General features: G+C 57.1%; 1 protein-coding gene across 1 annotated transcript in view; it reads left to right on the top strand.

The window, feature by feature from the left end:
• The first annotated feature begins 9,337 nt into the window (after positions 1 to 9,337).
• The window catches only part of ALX4 (ALX homeobox 4), a 44,141-nt gene continuing 39,952 nt past the window's right edge, over positions 9,338 to 13,526 (top strand). Inside the window, exon 1 of the mRNA XM_063398358.1 lies at positions 9,338 to 10,036. Within this exon, the coding sequence (XP_063254428.1) occupies positions 9,640 to 10,036 (397 nt within the window). The 5' untranslated portion in view covers positions 9,338 to 9,639. The remainder of the gene's footprint in view (positions 10,037 to 13,526) is intronic.

Genomic DNA, 13,526 nt, shown 5'->3' with positions numbered 1-13,526 from the left:
TTTAACTTCCAGACTTGGCCATTTCAACCTTAAGCCTCCATATGTCTCAGTCCTTCAGAGCATCCCACCACTGAACCTTGCTTAACACAGGTATGGCTCCCTAGGGTGCTGTTCAAACATGCCAAGGGAGTGGAACATAATGAGAACCCATGGCAGGGCATCTGTAATTTAAGCCAGGATTTGAATCCAGGCCTTGGCAGATGTCTAGGAGAAATTTGCCCAAGTGTGCTTGTTTTCCTCCTTTCTTTTTCCAAGTGTTTGTTTCCCAGTTTGCACTAAATTTTATTGAAAACATCAGGCTAATAGCAATGGGGAGAGTGGTTGAGTAGATTTTGCCTCTTTTTCCCTTTTCTTTCTGGAATGCAGCCATCAAAATAAACATTAAATGCAAAATGTTGGGACTTGAGTTATTACTTGTGAGGGTGCTGGGAGGGAAATTTATAGCAACATTACTGTGTTTTGCTAGAAATCTCTTAATGCACCAAAGTGGAGAGGTGTGTGTGTTTTTTATTAAAATGTTACACTCTATAAATCTGAGCAGCAGGGAGGACACAGGTGGCCCCGGGGCTCAGCTGACTGCACTGTCATTTTAAACTTGGGGAAGGTCTGTCTGACTGTCCCAGCATCCCAGCATCAGCAGAGCCACAGGCTGTCTCCATCACAAACTGCAGTGGCTGTGGAGGCTCTGCCTTTGCTTCATCACAGCAGCCTTCCAGTGCCTGCAGTGGAGAGAGGGAGAGGGACTTTTTGCAAGAGCATGTACTAATAGGACAAGGAGGAATTGCTTTGAACTGAAGGAGAGTAAGTTTAGGTTAGATTTTAGAGAGAAATTCTTCACTGTGAGGATGGTGAGGCACTGGAACAGGTTTCCCAGAGAAGGTGCTTATGCCCCATCCCTGCAAGTGTTCCAGCCAGGGTGGACAGGGCTTTGAGCAACCTGCTCTAAGTGGAAGGTGTCCCTGCCCCTGGCAGAGCTGTTGGAACTGGGTGATCTTTAAGGTTTTTTCCAACACAAAACATTCTATGATTTTTACTGTTATTGTTGTTGCTGTTGAGTTTACGCCCTCTTTTTGTCATTCTGATTTTTAAGCCACCAAAAATGACCCGTCAGGCTGAGTCATTGCTCCTGCTTTGATAGTAAATTTCCTAATGATGTCATTCAAACACTGCTCCTTTACAGACTTTCTCAGTGACCTTCTCTTGTGCCCTGGCAGCAGTGTGTCCTGATGAGCAGTTTTCATGAATGGATGACCCCTAAAAGCTGAGGATGGCAGCTGGGCAGAGGTCTGTTGCTGTGACTGGGCAAGGTTGTCACCATGCAATTTGGAGTCTTGGATGCATTTCACCGAGGTTACTAACTTAGCACAGATTTCTGGGTGAGCTGCTGCAGCTTTCCTAGGCTCCAGGAAGAGGACCTAGAGAAACACCAGCCACTTGTGTCCCTGTGTCTCTCAGTAGATAAGGTACTTTTGCCTGAATTTCAGAGGCTGGCCAAGCTGCTCACCTGGGCAGGTGGCTGCTACTGCTGAGCTGCTCACTAGAGGAAGGGGCAGAGTCCCACAGGACTCCTGGGCTCTCTCCCAGCTTCCCGTGGACAGCAGAGACCCTGGCTGAGTTCAGGTAATCACTGTTTGAGACTCATTTTCTCTGCCTTAGATCAAGGGTGCTTCCCTCAGTGTGAGACTTTAAAGTGAGGATGTGACATCCTCGTGGGATGTCCACGCAGGCATCTCCCTCAGCCTGCTCCTCTGCTTGCAAAATATCTTGGGTGCTTTCTGTAAGAGCAATCCTGGACCAATCTGTGGAGGAAATGTGCAAGCCTTGTGAACCGACTCCTCTTTAATTAGACGTGGCTCTGACACAATAAGCCTTGATAGGACTTTTTGCAAGTTAAAAAAAATAAAAGGAATAGCAGTGTTCCTGGAAGGCTTGAAAAAATAAACAAGCAAACGAGTAACAGGAAAGAAGGGGTCATATCTATGGTCCAGGAGACTGGAAGAGCAGCATGAAGCCCCTGTAGGAATCACATCTCCTCAGAGATCGCGCCGCTGCGGCTGCCGGGCCCGGCCGTGGCGGAGAGCTGAGCCCGGGGGAGCGGCGGGGCCGGGCAGCTCCGGGGAGCGGCGGGGCCGGGCAGCCCTCGGGCCGGGTGCTGGGTGCCCGCGGCCGCCGGGGCGGGTGCCAAGTGTCCCGAGAGAAGACAGCGTGCGAAGAAGCCGAACATTTAATTTGCAAATCCCCTTTGTCCTGCTCCCTTCCCTCTTCGGGACAATTCTGGAAGGGATTTCTCCAGGGCTTGCCTAAGCCCCCCAAAAGGTACAGGTTCCCCTTCCTGTACTCCTCCTCGAATGAACCTGCTGACAAAAGGGGGTTTCCTCGGGCGGCAGTGCCTTGGAGAGCAGCGCTCTGAGCAGCGGGATGGGAGGAAGCCGCTGCCGTGGCCCCGGAGAGAGCGTGGGAGCCCAGTGCGGGCGCTCCTCGCCCGGGCCAGGAGCTCAGGAGCTGCGCTGCGCATTGAGCCATCGGCTTAAACCGTGCTGGGGCAGCGGATTTTGGCGCAAATCACAAGGAAAATAAGTTTGTGCGCGGTGCACTGTCCTCCTAACACTGTACTGTGATATCTGTAATTGGTACGCGATTGTTATCAGGAAAAAAATCGTCACGATTATAATTTCTAGCACTGGGTCAGGAGCTGCTTTGTTTGGGAAGATCTTTGGTTTAGAGATAGTTTAAGGGAGCTGCTTGGAAATTGCAACGAGAAAGGTGCATTTTTTAAAAGCAATCCGGGAAATATCTGCCAGAAAGTAGGGCAAGGAGAAGAGCAAACGAAATTCAAGGGCCAGGCAGGACCGGGCACGGGGCTCAGCCGGCCGCTCCATCGCGGCAGCCCGAAGGTTCGGGGGTGCGGAGCACAGCACTGCAGAGGGCGGGAACGGGTGCGGATCTGCCGCTCCTCTCCCAGACCTGGCTGGAATCGCCTTGCCCTGAATGCCTCCTATTTGTACTAAAATGTTTCCACGCTTCTTGGGAGAGCTTTTCATCCTCCCTCGGCAGCAGGCACCAGCTGCTGTTCGCCGAGGGATGCTGGAGGTGCGTCTCCGGGCTGGGCCTGCATTGTCCCCGTGGCCCGGGCGGCGAGGCCAGGTCTCAGCACCAGGTGCGACGGACCGGGGACGAGTTCCCTTTCACTCAACCTCCCCCCAGTGCCAGCGTGTCCCTGTCTGTTCTCCCGCACCCCCACCGCCGCGGGCTGTCCCAGCTCTGCCCTGTTCATAAAGGTCAGCGGGAGCCGCTCTCGCCGCTCTGACAGGTGCACCAGCTGCCACTGGATGCCTTCTGCTCGGAGCTCCCTCCTCCCCGACCTCTTTGTTTCAAGCGTAGGGCAAGGAGGACATTCCCAGGCCGACGCACCCCAAAGGGAAATGCCTATCCCACAGCGCATCGCGGCCCCGGCCCCAAAAGGTCACCAGTGTCGGGGGCTGTCCTTGTCCTGTTCTGGGACCAGATCCGGGACGCCTGGGGCGGTGGGTCCGCCTGGTCCCGCAGCACATTCCCAGCACAGGCGGGCGGTACCCAGAGCCCGGTGCCGCATCCAGAGGGCTCCGCTGCCCCGTCGAGCCCCCCGGCCGCCGCCTCCCTCAGCTCCTGTGGGTGCTGCCGTGCTCCCTGCGGAGCCCTCGGCAGGAGCCGCGGGGAAAGCCCGGCCGCTGTCTCTGCGTTACCGCCCGAGTTCCACCCGAGCTTCACCTGAAGGCAGAACAGCCCTGCCTTCACTGGGCCCGAACTTCTGACTTAAGCAAAAAGTATCTTCAGAGCCAGTGCCGGCAAGGTCACAGGCGAAAGGAAAGTATCGAGCAAATTATTAGCAAGTGCATATTTCCCCGTGTGAAGGAATTTACAGACAGTCACCAAGGATGACATATTAAATATAGACCCCCTCACCCCCCTCCCAGATCTTTCCGGGGTGCCTTGAAGAGGGACGAAATGCGCACAGCTTTAACTGAGCCCGGTTCTACCATCTGAGCCTGTCCGTGGTCCTCAGCCCCGGCCCAGCCCGCACCGGGACACGGTGCCAGCGGGGTGCGGAGCGGGGTGCGGAGGGCGCGGGGGCCGCCCCTGCTCCATCTTCCCATTGGTTTTCCCGTACTGGCGTCACCCGGGGCCCCGCCATCACCCAAAAGAGGTGATTTTCCATGTTTTTTTTCTAGGAACAATGGGGAAAGGACGGGATCGAGGGCTCCGCTGACCACTCGGAGAGTGCAGGGCACAGCCCGCCCCGGAGTGGGCCCAGCCGCCCTTCCCCGGCAGCGAGCCCCACACTGTCAGGAAAAGAAAAGAAAACAAAAAACAAATAAACAAACACAAAAAAATTAAAAAGAGAGAGAGAGAGAAAAGCCACAACAACCCTAAGGGAACACAATTCTCGTCTGGAAAGCCCTTGCGGCCCGGAGCCGTCCCCGAAGGCACCTTGGGGACCCCGGCGCAGTGCGAGTGGAGCAGGCCATGGTGGCTCCGGTCCCCTGCTGCCGCCTCCCCTTGTGCCCCGCACGGAGCGGGCTGGGGACCCCCGCCTCTCCCCTCCTCCCGAGCGGGCACCGGGGCCCCACCGTGAGCTGCTCAGGCCTCGGACCGGCAGCGGAGGCAGCCTGGCTCCGGCGGGTCCCTAGCCAGCGTCCCTGCGAGCAAGCAGGTGCCCTGTTTGGTGACAACACACAGACACACAGGCACAGGTGCCCGTGCGGATGCTCACGGAGCCCTCGCCCCCGGAGCAGCAGGACAGGCGCGCTGCGCAGTGGGGCCGGAGCCGCGGACAGCGCGGCCGCGGGACCACGGCCGAAAAGCCGCAGGGCTGCGGGCTGAGAGCCTGCAGGAAGCGAAGCTCTCTTGCTGAGGTGGCGGTAAGAGGCAGCGAGGCGGGATCTGAGGAGGTGGATGAAAAAGCTTTGCCCGCACAAGCTCAGAGAGGCAGAGGCTAGCCTGGCCAGCATCGGAGCCTGGTCCTTCCTTTTTCCGGGAAAGAGGGGAGCGGGTCAGCTTCAGTTCTCTGCAAGCGCTTTCGTTACACGAGGAACGTGTCTTAACAGCATTCGATATTTATTCCCGAGGAAAGGCTCAAAAGGCAGGACAGCAAAGCCCCCGCACCGCGCAGGTCAGGCCCCAGCCGGTGCCCGGCTGGAAGCAGGAGCCAGAGCACAAGGCAGCAGGTACCGGCAGGACGGTCATGCAACCTTCTTGTCGCTGGAAAAAAAAAATGCTGGGGGAGATTAGCACGAGTACTTTTTTCCCTTACTCCCCCCTTGCAGTGGTGTTATAAATAGGTCGCCTTCAGATCTCAGTCCAGTACAAAAGGAGCCCGCAGCTCTGAAGTGACCACACAAACCAATCAGTTGGGGAAACAAATTCGAAACAGTCTCCAAGAGCAGGGCTCTGCCAAAGTGCCAGGAGGGAACGGTGTGAAAGATCCCCCTCTCTCCATCCCCCTCTCCAGTGAAATGAGCCCGCTCACTGAACGGAGGTGTTTACTCTCCCACGGCTCAGAGGCAGGGGCAAGACCTGGGGTGCTGGATCCGGCACCCCGGAGTGCCGTGACTCTCCTCAGCCACCCCGCCGCCGCTTTTGCTGTAGCCATCGGGAATACCAGGAGGGCGGTGGAGGCTTGAGGGGACGCCGAGGGTGTCCCTCGGCGGTGGCTGGGAAAGTGAGGGAGAGCATTCTTCCCCACTCCTCCTCCCAGCCTCCTGCGAGAGCCGGGCTCGTCCTAGCAGCCGTCCCGACTGCCCTCTCCCCGCAGCCCTGCGCTGCCGCGCCCGGTGTGCAGCGACCAGCGGATACCTCTGCCTTTTCCCTGGACTGGACACAAGCCCGAGTGTCTAAATCACACGGGAATAAAGATTTGTTTTTCTTCCAGAAATCGAAAGGCCAGATACGCCCGCCACCGCCTGCGCCTCACTCCGGGTCCTCACCCGGGAGTGACGCCCGCCCTTGCCTCGGCGTAAAGCAAACAGCTCCTCCGAAACAAGCTTGTCAGGGCTTTCCTTTCCCTGGGCTGTCCCTTCTCCCTGGGGTGTCGCACGCAGGCGACACCTGGAACGGCCGGAACTGTAGATTCCTGACGATTCCCGCATCTATCCGCGGTCGGTGTGAGCTGCGGTCCATAAAGGCGGGACCGGCTCGCTCTCACATGGGCTCCCGCAGCTCTTGGGGAGAAGGGACCCTCGGGAGTGGCCCCTTCCAAAACCAACAGGGACCGTACCTGAAAACTGTCTCGATATAAAGCCCACGTACACATGGAACTGGCCACCGGTTGCCACGGGGCATAGACCTTTCGGCCGCTCTTTCTCCCTTCCCTTTTTGATGCATTTGATGCAGGTACAGGGCAGGTTTGGGGTCACTTGGAGGAAAAATTATGAGATCGTGTTTCAAGTGGTGCGCCTCCCTTTGCGCCCCTGCTCTGCGGATCCTGGGTCCCGCAGGCGGGAATGCGGGAAACTGGGGAGACCGGGAGGGCAGAACGCCGCGGCCGGATGGACACGGCTGTCCCGGCTGCTCTGCGGCTCCATCGTCTCGTTTAACTACAGGCTACAGACTCCCCGTGTGCTTCTGTATCCGCAAGGCTCCGCTCCCGGCTAACGGGGGCTGAGGGGATCCCCCGTCACACTTGCTGAGAGAACTGCGCTCCAAACCTAGTCCAGCTAAACGAAAACAGGCAGGAAAAGTGATTTCCCGGTTATTTCCCTCCATGCCCGCTAGATCGCCAGGTATTTGCACACATCCTTTCCCCCGGTAACGATTCCCGAATTAACCTTCCGCATCTAGGGACGCAAACAGGCTCTTAGACAGAGGGTTCGATGGCTGTCCTTTCAGAGGGCTGCGGATCAGCCCTGATTTGAAATTAATGGATTTTTCGTTATAATTTAAAGCAATAAGGGGCTAGCCGAGCGTTCTGACCGAAGGGACCCTGAGCAGCCCTCCTTCGAGTCGGCCACTCTGCACTGTCTCTGCGAGCCAGTGCATTGCAGCGTTTCTGAATAAAAATCTTATAAAAAATTTATATACACACACGTATGTGTGTGTGTGTTTATAAGCTCCTGCTCGATCCTCAGATCTCTGCCTTTAGCTTTTTGCTCTCGCTGTCGTTTAACTTTGTCGAAGAGAAATCCCGAGGCCGAGTATAACGCTGTAGCATCGAGAACTGCCCTGACATCGTTTATTTCAGGTTTCTTTTTCGTTTCCCCCAAAAAATCGCTGGGAAAGGGACTGGGAAACAGGTATTTAAAGGGTCCCTTGGCCGTGAGTGACGCTGCGAGTCCTCTGCAGAGGAGCTGGGGGTGCGGGAGCTGAGTACCCGGCTGAGGCGGGAGCTACCGGGACCCAGGGCAGCTGGCCTTCGGCGGAGCCGCTCGCAGGCTGCCGGTACCGGCAGTACCCAGGCTCCCTTGGCCGCCCCGAAGCGGATTTTAGAAAGGCTTTCATGCGTTGAGTTGGTTTGGTTTTTATTATGTCGTGGACGAGGGAAAGAAAGGGGCCTGCAGTGGGGTGGGCGAGTTTGGAAGGGGAGAAAGAAAGGACGAGAAAAGAATTAAGTAGAGGTAATAAAGAGAATAAGGAAGGCAAATCCGCTGAAAGGTTTCTTGGACTAGAAAACTAAGAGAGCCCGGCCCTGCTCTGAGGGAAACTCACAAAATGGTTTAAAATCTCGTAAATGAATCCGTCTCTGGCTGTTTTTAATGACGACGTCGCTAGAAATCCCTTCTGCATCTGAGGGGCGAGGGGTGGGCGCCTATTCTTGTCAGATCCGAGCTAATGGAAACGGCGGTGCCGGTCCTGCTCATGGAGCACAGGCCCGAAGAGCGGCGGTGGCCACGGGCCCCTCCCGAGCCGTGGTCTCGGGGGTCGCATTGCCATTCTGCCGTCTCGCTCCCCCTTGAGCTGCATCCCGCTCCCCCTCGCACACACAGACATACACACACACAGATGAAAGCCTCAGTCTCCCCCGCTCCGCACGGGGTGGGGGAAGCTACGCGGGAGAAGGGAGGACACATGGTCCGGGCCGGGGGGAGCCCGCTGGGAGCCCAGAGCAGCCGCCCGTGCCCCCGCTGCCCGCCCGCAGCCGGCTCCGCTGCGGCCCGCGCTCCCGAAGGGGTTAAGGCTCTTCTTGTCTTCCCTCTCCGCTTTTTCTCCTTTTCTTTTCTTTTCTTTTCTTTTCTTTTCTTTTCTTTTCTTTTCTTTTCTTTTCTTTTCTTTTCTTTTCTTTTCTTTTCTTTTCTTTTCTTTTCTTTTCTTTTCTTTTCTTTTCTTTTCTTTTCTTTTCTTTTCTTTTCGTTTTTCCGAAGAACTGTGGATTTAGTTTGCGTAATATCTTTATTACTGAAAACTTCAAGGTAAGTGAGCAATAGAAACCAGATGTGGGGATGGGAGGAAGGCAGGGAAAGAGTAAGTAAGGGGTAGTAGGAGTTAACTGGGGGAGGAGGGGAATCAGGTTGAATTGGGGGGGGGGGGAGGGAGAAGGACGACGAAAGGTGAGTATTGATTTATTTTTATGCTCTTTCTGGGTTGTAATTGACCCCTCAAACCAAAAAGGGTTCCTGCCAGCCTCTGTCCCTTTGCAAGTCACCTCTGGCAATTCCAGAAGCTTGGTCCAATTCTGTGTGCTTGGTGACCCTGTCAAAATCCGTCCCTTCTGCCCTCCCGTTTGGATCCAGTAGTTTTACACCAGAAGAGAGCACGTTTTTAGAGGTAAATAAATAACGACCATCATAAACGTGTGGCGAGACCCGACGGAGAACTCGCCCGGCTCTGTGCGGGGCGACGGCGGCACCGCCGTGACACTGTAGGGAAACAGCTCACGGCAGCGCTGGGAGAGCTGCCGGCCCTGAAGGGGTTAACGGGAGGCTTAAAGGCAGATAGCTGCGGGGAAAATCCGTATTGCCTCTATAAGAGAGGAGGGGGTCGCCGAGGCGAGGGTCCCCCACAGCTGGGGCGGTGAGCAGAGGAGAGAGCCGGAGCGAACAGAGCGTGTCATGACCATTAAATAGTTCCCGGCGCTTCCGCCGCTGCCGATCCCGCACTCATCCTTTCGTGGCATCTGTGTCATCTGCTTGATTTTCTGTTTTTTAATCATAAAAATTTGGGGGCTGGTTTGTTTTCCTGGTTTGATTTTTTTTTTTTTTAACGCTAAAGATATGACCTCCACCTTCTCTCTGCTTTCACACACCCACATACACACACACACACACCCCCCTTCCTGGGCCCCCTCCCCTCCACTGTCATCATCTACATATTAATTGGGGGAGAGGTCTCCCTCTCTCTCTCTCTTTTTTTTTTTTTTTTTTTTTCTTTTTCCTATGTGGTGGGGGGGAAAGTGCAGAGAAGAACCTCTTTAGAGTGTAGTTTGGAGGGAGACAAGGAGGGCAAGCGTATGTGAGAGAGGGAGGGAGGGAGGGAAAGAAAAAGACCCCTTTTACTGTACGAGAACTTAAGGGGGTTTGGAGATCTGGTCAGCTTTCACGAACATCTGAATCCTCTTAGAGCTCCCCGGCCCAGCTGTGAGTGTGTGTCTATGCGAGAGGGAGAGAGAAAGAGTGGTTCCTGGTGCCCCTCCAAGCGCATTAAGGACACTCGGGCCTTTTAATTTTAGGAATGAATGCTGATACTTGTGTTTCTTATTGTGATCCGGCTGCCATGGATTCCTACTACAACGCAGCCTCCCAGGACACAGAAGGCTCCTCGCCTTTTAGGGCATTTCAAGCAAGTGACAAGTTCAGCCCTACTTTCCTGGCCAGCAAAGGACAAGGCTTTGGTGACAGCAGCACTAAGTGCCGGAGCCACTACAGCCAGCAGGAATGTCAGTCCCTGGATGGCAGCGTGCAGGCTCCCGGCTCCGCCGGGTCTCCGGCCTCCTTTAACAAATACCCTCCGCAGCAGCAGCCGCCGCACCTCTACATGCAGCGAGGCCCCTGCAAAACTCCTCCGGACAGCAACATCAAGCTGCAAGAGAGCAGTGGCCACAACGGAGCCCTGCAGGTCTCCTGTTACGGTGAGTCCTTGGCGTGCGGCGGGGAAGCTCTGGAGGAGAAAGCAGAGAGAGACTCCCGGGCCTGGGAAGGGCCTCCCGGGAACGTGGGGGGTGGCTGCCTGGCAGGACAAACCCTACCGGGGTCAAGGAGACCTTGCCCGGCTCCGGCGCGCAGCCCCCTCTCGCCGCAGCGGGGGCCGCCGTGCCCCACGAATATCTTCATTCCCAGCCGGGTCTGGAGCCCGCGATGCCCGCGGGAAGCCGCCCTTCCCCCGCATCCCGCTTAGCCGCGATCTTAATCGTTATTTTGGAATGCGGGCGATGCGCTCTCGCAAAGCCTTAGCTCTTGAGCAGTGCGGGGAGCTCCGCGGGAACCGGGACAGAAACAGAAAGAGCGGAGCGCCAGGCTGCGCAGTGTACTCTCCGAGCGGACCGTTTTCCACAGAAAGAATTTCTGGAAAATTTCGCCGAAATCATCACTTTTCGCGGTAGCGGCCTCTCCTGTCTCTCACTCTCCCCCCTAATTGCCACTCCCCTAATTGTTTTCAGCCCGGCCGCAGATAACCCCCTCGCATCCCCTCCGTGGGTCATTAGCGGCAATTAAGACACTCCCTCGCGCTGGTGCTCGACGGTACAGCCGGGAACGGGGGCGCTTCTCTGTCGTTTCCGACCGTAGCTTTAAAAGGCTTCTTCGGGAGGTTTCCGCTGTATCGGGGCGATTAGGGGAAAGCAAAACAAACAAACAAACAGCCCCCCTAAAACCAACACACAGAAAAATTCAACAATGAAACAAATAACTCCCCCTAAGGTTTCCCAGAAAGACAAGGTGGAAATGAAAGCTCTTCCTTTCCCTCCCGGTGACCTCTCTGTGGGCAGAGGGGCTGCCCCGGCTGAGATTCAGAGCGCGTCTCTGCTGACGGGTTCCCATTTTCGATACCTTAGTCCCAAAGGCAAGAACAGCTATGGGACCGTGTCTCCAGGGAGACCCTAAGACGGACGGTGACTGCGGACTGAGGGCACAGAGGAGGTGGAAGAGGTCCGGATCAGGACAGCAATCCCACTTCTAGGCTCTCGCCGTCATTTGAGCACTCTTTGCCCTCTTTTCCCTTTTGCCCCATCTCTAGACTTAAAAGAGGGTAGAGGAGCCTTCTGCCTGTCTCCCAAATCCCGACTTGCCAGGTCGCCTTCAGGCGCCGTCCGTCGCCCCCTGCGTGCCGCTGAGGTGTCCCCGGATCCAGATCCACAGCCCCAGTTCCCCCACGCACAGGTGGTTCCCCTTCACAGGAAAAGGACACTAAGTCCTCTCCATACAGACGTGCCCAGGAGCCGCAGGCAGAGCCCAGCTACTCTGCGCTCCCGCCCGGACAGCACGGGTCCTTCCCGCAGCCAGTGGGACATCCATCCTCCCGCGGGTATCTCCTCCCGGGCCGCGGAGTGGCATGAGGGCTCTCTTTGAGGGCTGCTTGCACATTTTTCTGGCCAGAACTGGGGCTTTGACCCTCTCCTACGCTCCCTCTCTTCCCCTGCCCTTTCCCCGTGGGCGGACAACCCCACCAGCGTCAGGCCCGCTCCTCATCCACGGAAGTCCTCTGGGGCCAGCCCGGGCTCCGCGGGAAAGGACACACGGCGGGCCGGGGAGATCCGCGGGGCTGCGGCCCGTGCAGGAGGTAACCGGCCCCGTTCCCTCCGGGAATGGGATGGCAGGGCAGCCCCCCGTGCCTTCCCCGCCGCCCTGACATCCTCTCTCTGTTAACCAGCTCTCTTGTTTTTGTAGGTTGCAAAGCCCAGGGCGCCAGCATAGCCTGTGATGACACATTTTAACCCCCCGGTAGAATCACACGAGTTTATTGCCCTCCTAACGCCGCCGGGGCTCCCCTGATTTATTTTCAAGCGAGGCTCGGGGTTCTCCTCCAGTGGGAGCCCCGAGGCTGTGGCGGGTGGCCCGGCTCGGCCCAGACCGCGCGCGTTGCGAGCCCCTTGTGATGTGGCTGGGAACGGTGGGCTGTAATGAGAGACACATGGTTCGGCGAGGATAATTAATAGCAATAGTGATAATAATAGTGCTTAATGGCTGAAAAGAGAGACTCGCTAATAACAGACAGATCGGGGTTCCGTGGAGCGGCTGCAACATCCGTAGGCGCCTCCGTCTTTTCCCAAACCGCGAGACCACCGCGTCGGGAGCGGAAGCTGTGCCCGAAGAGCCCCGCTCGGGCTAAAGGGACGGGGAAGCCTCCGAGCCGGGCTCGATGCCCTCGGCTCGGGTGAGCCCGGGGGAAGGGAGACCCGCCCTCGCTCCCTGCAGCGGGCACAGGCGCTGTCAGGCAGCGCGCACACAGCGCTCCAGGCGGCTGAGGAGAGCTTCCCGGAGAGGTTTGCTCGGGAGGCCGGGGAACGCGGCTGTCCCACTGCTTCCCCCCGACACCCGCCGCAGTTTCGGTGCTGGTGCTGCCGTGCGCGTTGTGCAGGGGTGAAGGAGCGCGGCGGGGACCACCGGCTTCCCGCGTCCCATGTTGTCCGGGCCTCAGCAGGATGCTAGAGTGGTGGAACGCCGTGACTGTAAACCCCTCAATTTTAAAAACAACAAAACCCCAAAAGAGGAGGAAAAAAACCCTCCAACCAAGCAAAACACAAGCCGAGGCCAACCAGCAGGCAGGCTCTCCTGCCAGGCGATATTCAGGCGGGCGGCTTCCCGCGCCCGTCGTTGCGGCGGGCCCATGGCCCGGCCGGGACCCCGCCCGAGCCGGTCCCTCCTGGGCCGTGCTGCTCCCCGCACGCCGGCCCTGTGGCGCTCGCGTCCGCCTTTCCCTGGTGGCGGTGGAGGCCCGGGCTCGCCCGGAGCCGAGCGGCCGGGCGCTGCGGCGGGGGCCGGGCCGGCGGGGCACGGCGGGCATGGCACACACTCCCAGGGCAGGAGGGACAGCATGTGCCCTCCTTTTTTAAGTTGTTTAATTTCATTTTATTTATTTAATAAATAAGTCTTTTTGAGTTATAAAAAGCCCCAGCCTGCCATCTATTGCTCTCGGGTTCTATTTCTAGAGCTAAGATCTTCCACTGCATTGTACGGATAAATATAGGCCAGGGAGAGCCGAGGTCGTAAATACACGGAGGACACGGCGGGCAATCGTCGGAACTCTTCCAGCCCGGCTTCTGGCAGGGACAGCGGCACCGGGCGGCCCTGGCTCTCGGCCTGGCCCTATGGGGTTCCCGGCACGGCTCCTCCTGTGCCTACCCGGAGCCCGCTGCCCCTGCGCTGCGACGGGCCGGCAGCCTCGCACTGCTTACCCCATTCCCTGCCGCCAACAGGGGTACGGGTCATTCCGCAAACCGGCACGGGCAGTGAAAGCTGAATTCTTAAATAAAAGTCATAGAATCAGTGAATCTTCAAGGTTGGAAGAGCCTTCCAGATCATCTAGTCTTGAGAACAGATTATATATCTTGGCTTAGGAGAGGAAAAAGCTTCCTGATGATTTATGTGCTGTAGTAATCTGACTTGCCATTTCTACTGTGTGGA

This window comes from Prinia subflava, chromosome 5 (genome assembly GCF_021018805.1).
Source record: "Prinia subflava isolate CZ2003 ecotype Zambia chromosome 5, Cam_Psub_1.2, whole genome shotgun sequence".
Lineage (NCBI taxonomy): Eukaryota > Metazoa > Chordata > Aves > Passeriformes > Cisticolidae > Prinia > Prinia subflava.
The sequence above is the reverse complement of the archived record's forward strand: the minus strand, read 5'-3'. Positions and strand labels throughout refer to the sequence as shown.